This window comes from Trichoderma gamsii (assembly GCF_001481775.2).
Source record: "Trichoderma gamsii strain T6085 chromosome Unknown Scaffold_64.2, whole genome shotgun sequence".
Classification (NCBI taxonomy): domain Eukaryota; kingdom Fungi; phylum Ascomycota; class Sordariomycetes; order Hypocreales; family Hypocreaceae; genus Trichoderma; species Trichoderma gamsii.
The window spans coordinates 127,926-135,584 of NW_020171401.1; the positions used below are offsets into that span (position 1 = coordinate 127,926).

The 7,659-nt window shown below is 45.5% G+C and overlaps 4 protein-coding genes across 4 annotated transcripts; all 4 read left to right on the forward strand.

Moving 5' to 3' along the window:
* On the forward strand, positions 1-570 carry TGAM01_v210518 (hypothetical protein; the record flags this gene model as incomplete). Its single annotated transcript, XM_018811053.1, has 4 exons — positions 1-91; positions 144-224; positions 289-451; positions 507-570. 4 exons carry the CDS (start codon positions 1-3, stop codon positions 568-570), a joined length of 399 nt encoding a protein of 132 aa, XP_018655732.1.
* A 1,723-nt stretch (positions 571-2,293) lies between these two features.
* Positions 2,294-3,346, forward strand: TGAM01_v210519 (hypothetical protein; the record flags this gene model as incomplete). The annotated part of the gene is made up of 1 exon (XM_018811054.1): positions 2,294-3,346. The coding sequence occupies one exon, from the start codon at positions 2,294-2,296 to the stop codon at positions 3,344-3,346; it is 1,053 nt and encodes a 350-aa protein (XP_018655733.1).
* Positions 3,347-4,199: 853 nt separating this feature from the next.
* Positions 4,200-5,149, forward strand: TGAM01_v210520 (hypothetical protein; the record flags this gene model as incomplete). The annotated part of the gene is made up of 2 exons (XM_018811055.1): positions 4,200-4,694; positions 4,748-5,149. The coding sequence occupies 2 exons, from the start codon at positions 4,200-4,202 to the stop codon at positions 5,147-5,149; spliced, it is 897 nt and encodes a 298-aa protein (XP_018655734.1).
* Positions 5,150-5,268: 119 nt separating this feature from the next.
* Positions 5,269-6,248, forward strand: TGAM01_v210521 (hypothetical protein; the record flags this gene model as incomplete). The annotated part of the gene is made up of 3 exons (XM_018811056.1): positions 5,269-5,474; positions 5,823-6,173; positions 6,215-6,248. 3 exons carry the CDS (start codon positions 5,269-5,271, stop codon positions 6,246-6,248), a joined length of 591 nt encoding a protein of 196 aa, XP_018655735.1.
* Positions 6,249-7,659: the final 1,411 nt, after the last annotated feature.

A 7,659-nucleotide genomic window follows, 5' to 3' on the forward strand; every position in this document is an offset into this window, starting at 1 on the left:
ATGAAGCCTCTTTCGTACGTCACTGTGCTTCTCGCCGCCTCGGGAGTCAACGCCGTGGTCAGTAATGTTCCTACGAAGGAAGTAAAATGCAGTAAGATATCCAAGCATAGAAGGCAAAGTAATAATGACTTATTCTTTTCTAGGTGGCGTTAACCGTGGCTTTACGTCTAATGATATTACAAACGCCGGAAACGGCGCTCTCCAACACAAAGATAAACCTATTGGTGAGTGAAAGTCCTAGTATTTGTTCTTCAGCGGCGACTAGGATGACTAACCCTGCTCTCTCAGGAGATCGGAAATACCCTCATATTTACTACTTCGATCGTCCTGACTGCGGCAGTGAACTCTGGGGATTCCCGCTTATTTGGACGGTCCCCTACGGGGGAGGAGATCCTGGACTCGTTAGAAGTATTTTCACCTTTGTGAATGAAGGAGGGAATATAGTGGCAAGGTAAGTTCGAAAATGCCAATAACTCGAATCATGCGACTACAGCTAACCTCCAAAGGTATTGCGGTACTTATGCCCACAGAACTCGGCCCGGCGACAATGACTTTTACCGGTGCGACTGATACTGGCAAACTGTCTATAGAAAACAGTAGTCTATGCAGTGCGACATATGAATGAAAAGTACTGGGTTGACTTTTTATAATGATGTATTGTCAATTACGTGACCTCATGTAGTAAGACAACTGTGCAGCACTGCTACGTTCTGAAAGACCAGATTCCAGACGTCCATATTTTTTGCGCCCGACATTGAAGATTGATTGGCTCACTCAGTTCTCCTTCTCAAAACTCTACCGTATCCCCTTCCAACTGAGGATCAACTTCGGCCAGGAATTGTGATATGTCTCTTTGGTCTGGTTGTGGCATATCAGTAGGGTTAGCTAGCGAATGGAAGCCGCTAAATGTGTTTGCCAATTGCAGAGATGGGACTGGGTTGTAGAAGTTGGTATGCGTTGAGTCACGTTGTGCAGAGGAAGCGTCCCGCCGCGCCGCTCGCTTCCGTTCTACATCCGCTGCAGCTTTAGCCTTAGTTGTAGAGTATTTTCGGGGCCTACCACGCTTGCGCTTTCCCAGGGTATTTCTGGAGCTCGTGTCATCCATAATGCTGTTACTGGTCAAATTAGTTTTTCAGGTAGAAGTATATAGGTAGAATAGAGAGTTGATAGAAGCTATAGAATACGAAGAAGGGGAGGCGCAGAGAGTGTTAATCCAGAGATTAAAGAGGAAGAGGGGCCTTTTCAATGTATAGGTCAGAAAAGCAGATAATATTTTTATTCATAGGTTAGGAGGGCAGATGTTTTTTCTAGTCTACAGGTTAAAAAAGCAGGAAATATAGAAAATAAGGCTTTCTTGGTTCTTTACCTGAGAAATATATAAGAGAGCTTGTGATATGCTGTAAATAGGCGTGTGCATGTAAGACTGCTAAATTTAGCCTCCAATTGGCTAGGTTATCTATTAGCGTATAAGGTGGGTGCTGGATTTCTGAATGGGCTTAGTTGACCGCGAAATTCAAAAGAGTTTAGTTTTGACCGCTAAAAATTGATTGGCTAGCATATCTATCATCGACGGCGAGGTCAACGAATTAAAGTGCAAATTTCACAGCAACGAAGAATAAAAAAACGTTAACTAATATTTGAGACAATATTAAAGACCGTAAAATATACTTAAATTTAATCCTCAATTTATTTTATACCAGATTTAGCTTCTAGTTTGAGGTGTTAAATATATAATAGTTGGGAGCGCTGCACTCTGTCGCTGCGCTCTGTCGCTCCTGCCTTCTGATTGGTTTTTCGGCCTATTGTTTCTCCAGGCATGTACTCTGATGGTTGCATAAGAGGTTGGGTTGTGACAGGAGGACTTAAAAACTAAATCTTACTTCATTCTCAAATAGGTATCTGATCCCCCTGGTTATGCAATAGCACTAATCTTAAACCTTATTAGTGAGAGTAAAAAGAAAGCTTGGTAATAATTTATTGGTAAAAATAAAATGCTGGGAGATATAATAGCGAAAATGACAAATGCTGAGATTTCTTGTAACCCACTGCTGATCAATCCACTCAGCAGTGAGCTCATATTTATCAGCAGTCTAAGTGCAGAAAAATAACTTCGTTGTATTTGTAATTTCTTTGATGGCCCTGTAGACAAAGTGGTTCTTAAACTTGAAAACATCCAGACTCCAACTGCAGTTTGGAATCTAAACAACGCCGTTAATAGGTTGCGAATTTCTTTATACAAGCATATTTACAATAAATCTCTTCAATCTATTTAGTTTTGTTTATATCAGGTGCAATGACTCTCCGAAGTTCTATTTCACGATGGGTTTTCGTCTCCCTTTTGTCATCAACGGCGGTCGTCTCTCAGTCCGTTCCCATTGTTAGCTATGCTCCGGTTCCCGCCGAAGCCATACCGCCAACCATAAATAGCACCATTGGATGGCGTGTTGAAGAATTTGGGAAGGGCGCCTATATGGTGTCTGACAATCTATACAACAGTCTCTTTCTTGTATCGACTAAAGGTGTTATTGTCGTTGATGCTCCTCCAACCATTGGCCACAATATGCTCCATGCCATTGGGAACACGACTACAGTCCCAATTACACACCTTATCTACAGTCATGCGCACGCCGATCATATTGGGGCGGCTTACTTATTTGGGAAACATGTCAAAATAATTGCCCATGAAGAAACGAAAAAGATTCTCGAAGATATAAAAGATCCAAAGAGACCAGTCCCGGATATTGTGTTTGAAGACACATATGACCTATGTGTTGGGAACCAAACTGTGCAGCTGTCATATAAAGGAGTGAACCACCAGCGGGGGAACATCTTTATACATGCTCCTATACAGAAAATTCTAATGCTCGTGGACGTAATCTTCCCTGGATGGGCCCCCTGGGCCCGTATCGGAGAAGCTGAAGATGTCCCTGGAACTCTAAAAGCACACGCCCAAACTTTGGAGTTCGACTTTGATTATTTCCTCGGTGGACACCTCGGTCGCTCTGGTCGCAGGAATGATGTGGTCCTCGCAACAGAATATCTGGATGATTTGAAGACAAACTGCGCCAAAGCCATTGCTCTAACCGGGGAAGCTTCTAATGAGACCAACCCCATCTCCTACAAAGAGATTTCTAGCAAAGTGAACGAAGCTAATCCTACTAACGCTTGGGCACAATTTAAAACAATTATTGATGCAGCGGCTTCTTATTGCTCTAACATCACGAATGAGAAATGGTTAGGAAAGCTGGCAGCAGCAGATGTAACTGGGTTTGAAAGTGCATTTTCAATGGTTCAGTCGCTGAGGATTGACTTTAACGTGCTAGGCCCTTTTGGCGTGCAACCTTGAATATAGTGTCACGAACCAACACTTATGGTCGCGACCAAAGGGCCTACCGGGTAGGCCAGAACGGAATAATGTACATCCAATCCAGCAATCAAATACTACTCGACAGAATCGATCATCGAGTAGGTCGAGTACGACTCGATGAACTCGGCTCTAGAGTGCATCGAAGACATCCAACCAACTAGATATATAAGTTCACTTCTCTACGCTCTTTAGATAACTTAGATAGCCAGTTGTTAACACAGAATCAAGATTGCAGGACGATATACTAAGTCTTACTCACTGGTGACATTTGCTTACTATTGCCTACATCAAGCTTCGAAATCGATTCGATTAATCGATTCGATTTCGATTTCGATCATATCGATCTGCATGGCGCACCACGGCTTTGCCAACTTGGTTGACCATGAAGTATGGATTGCCTAATGAAGTTGGACCCGTTCGATGAGGAGATGGAGAATACCTCCGCAACACCGCCGCCTTCCGAACCGTCGATCAGTTCAAGCTCAAGCGCAAATGAGCCCAGCAGATTCCCGAACTAACAGACCTGGACAACTGACAAGTTCAAGCGATTTCCCAACTTTACAACATGCCATGACCCCTCTCGAGAGCGGACGTGGTGGTGGCAATTTGGCTTCAGGATGAAGGACCACGGCTCTGAACCTCATAAGATTGTATGGGTCTGTGAAAGATGCCTCCTCCGCAATAGATTAAAGCCACACATTGCACCTTCATCACCTCAACCGCTGGAAGCATTGTTCGGCATCTGAGAAAGGAACATAAGATTTTCCCGCCTGCTAGCTCACGCGAAGACGTGGTTGTTGGGACAAGAGATGCACAACGGACCTTGCTCGATATGCTGCGCGCTGATCCAAAAAACCCTCGTGACCAAGGCCTTCTTAGCAATTTGCATACTTTGTTTGATCCGGCCATGAACCAGCTTCTCCTACTGGGCTGGCTAACTTACCACAACCTCCCTTTTAATCTGGTAAATTCTGAGCGCTTCAGACGACTGCTGCTCTACAACAATCCTTGTCTTCAAGAAGGACAGATACCCAGCGACAGGACCCTCGTGAACCTCTTAACGAAAGAACATAACCGAGCTCTTGATCCCGTGAGAGGTATTCTTCAAAGAGCGAGAAGCATGATTCATTTCACTTTTGACGGTTGGACCTCCCGACAAAACGCATCATTCCTTGGGATCAACGCCCATTTCATAACCCAGGATTGGAAGCAGTGGAAGATTCTCCTGGCGTTACCCGCTCTCCGTAAGCGCCATACTGGGGCAGCACTCGCCGATGAGGTTGCAGACCCATCTATGCTTTCAGTCTTGAAAATAAAGCTGGTTACTGTACGCTTGATAACGCAACGAACAACGATACGGCTTTGGAAGCACTTGCCTAGGAGTTTGATTTTAACCGGCGCGAACCTCGTATTCGCTGCGCTCCACACTTCTTGAACCTGTCAGTAAAGGCAATGATGTACGGCGGTAAAAAAGACAATTTTGCGGAGCTGCTTGCGCATTGGGGTGATCAGGATTTTATTACTGACGAAGACGAGCAGCGTCAGTTGTCCGACGCTGTTGATGCATTCCAAAGCGGCGACGATCTTGACACGCCTGTTCTGGAGGAGGAAGATTGCGAGCCAAACACTACTTTAGGGGACAGCCGTGATTCATGCCCAGTTCCTGAGAGAATCAATGGCGACAAGATGGAGAAGTATCGCAAGTTCGGCCCGTTTGGCAAGTTGCACAACATCGGCATTGCTCTTCGAACTAGCAGTCAACTTCTCAAGGGACTTTCATGAAGCCCAACGGCAAACTACCCCCGACGAACCAGTATTGGCGTGGGTCCAAAACGTCTGTACTCGCTGGCAGTCCATGAAGCCATGGCCTTACGAGCGGGACACGACCCGCTTTGAACAGAATGCTGTCCATTATTGAAGAAAGATGGATTAGCCAAGGCGGCAAAGAACAGGATCGGCCAGCGATATTGAAAGAAAAGCTTTCGCTTGAGGAATGGAAGGTCGTTGCTGCGGTGCAGAAGATCCTTCAACTGTTCAAGGTTGCTTCAAAACAACTTCAGGGCGCTGGTATTTCTGGCAAGCGCTCAACATCAGGAGGTTTCGACGAGTATTTTTAAGTGATTGAGATGCTCCTTGATCACCTCGAGTTGGCCATTCAAGGTGTAGTAATCGAAGAGAACCATGATCGTATGATGGAAGAAGTTCATTTGTTTGACGACATGGATGCAAAAACCCGAAGGCTCTTAAAGATTTACATTAAAATCGGCTGGAAGAAGTTGAACGATTACTATGGTAAACTGACCTCGACCGCCTATGTAGCGGTGGTTGTATTCCATCCGTGTAAGAAATGGCGAGCTCTATAACAGCTTTGGAATCAGCTGCCGTCTCATCAGACGTCAGGATGAAAAAGCGCTTACGAGAGGAACTTGACAAGAAACTGGGAGGAAAATTATAGGCACATGGCCCACGAGCCAGCCTGCAATGCCATCTCAGAACCTGGAAGCCATGATACCTTGGATCATGTTGAGCGCCGATTGGCGTTCAGTCGATCAATCGTTCGCCAAGACGCCGAAGGTCTACAAAGTAAACGGCCGAAACAGCCAACCGCACTTTCAACACAGGACGAGCTCGAACAATACCTATCTGAGCCGCCGGTTGACAACATCGCCTACAAAGCGGATCCGATTGCCTGGTGGAGAGACGTTGGCGCTGTGCGGTTTCCCCAGCTCTCTTACATGGCGATTGATTTCCTCACGATCGCGTCTTCTTCCGCCGAAACTGAGAGAGACTTTAGTAGCTGCGGGAGGTTGGTAACACCGTTCAGATGCCGCCTGCGACGCCACATAGTTGGCATGGCACAGTGCCTTCGATCGTGGAGTAAGGCTGGCATATATCAACCACATCTACCTCTAGGTCTTCTTGAAGGAGATAATTGGAGACAAGTTCTTCAGTTAGTAGGTAGAGTCAGCGGAGATATGGAGGACTAAGACTAGCCAAAATCCATTTGATCGACGATCGATTCGATTTGAACTTGTGGTCGATCGACTGTGGTCTGTGATCGATATAGATCGATCAACTGAAGCCAAAAAATGGATCGATACGATCGATTTCGAAGCTTGGCTGATTGTGCCGCATCCCTCGCTGGGGACACCATGCGTGCGCTGGCTCTAGCCGTGGCCTCGCTGGAAAACTGCCTACAACTCCCATGTCATTAGCATCGACAACTGCTCGCAGAATTTCATTTCTCTGGTTGATTCCGTTCTTTTTGATCGCCGAGTGTGCCTCTATTTCACCTTGGAAAAGGGCGACGTTTTGGTGTCTGACAACTTTTCGATGCTGCATATTCGCACTGCGTTTAGAGGGGATTGTGACCGCGAGCTGTGGCGTATCCATGTTGGCTAGATTTATTTGTAGCGTTAGAACATAGCATATATCAGTTTAGAAATGCCTTGATAAAATATTTGTTATTCAACTGCATGAAAACTCTGGGAAATGTCTTGTGAAATAGGATTATAGAGTACCTATATCTCGTTGGAGTGCGAGATTAGCTTTCCCTTTGTTAACAAGTTGAGAGTGCGACACTTTTGTAACTTCACGACGGAAAAGATCAAAAGGCGTCCATCACGACCCGAAACAGGGGGTTTATAGTGGTCTCTATCGCGCTAAAAAATAAACCACGTACCGCCCGGCTCTTTTGTAACATTGACGGCCGTTGAGTGAGCGCTCTCACAGCTATGTCCCTCATGCTTCCAGTAGAATAGCCCTAGTGGACGTAAAAAAGAAGCCTTGTAGCAAATCATGCTTAAAGAATGAAACTCATGCGTACAATTACGTAGCTGTTAAGCTCATTACTCACCAATTTTGTCCACCAGTGTGTAATGCGGCTAACCTGTGATACAGCGTTCCCTAGAATCCCTCGGTACAGTGAAAACCGAAATAAATGTCCGACTTTATTAGTTTAGAATCTGTCTCCGCACGGACTAGGATGTAGGACTTGTGGCTAATACAGTGCGAATTGAATATTAACATAAGTATCATTTGAATAACTCATCTAACAATTATCCATTTTGGCCGAATTCCACTTTTGGCTCTAGATTTGCTTGTACTCCTAGCACTGCAGTAGTATCTTGGAATGGGGATTTCTCCTCTTTTATATAGCCACAAAGGGGGGGCCAATAGGTGCACCGCCGGTGGTGCAAATAAAGCTTACGTAACGGCGCACCACCAGCGGTGCAACTAAGATTCCTCACGTCAGCTAGCCGTTTCCGTATAGCGGGCATGTCGGCGACAGT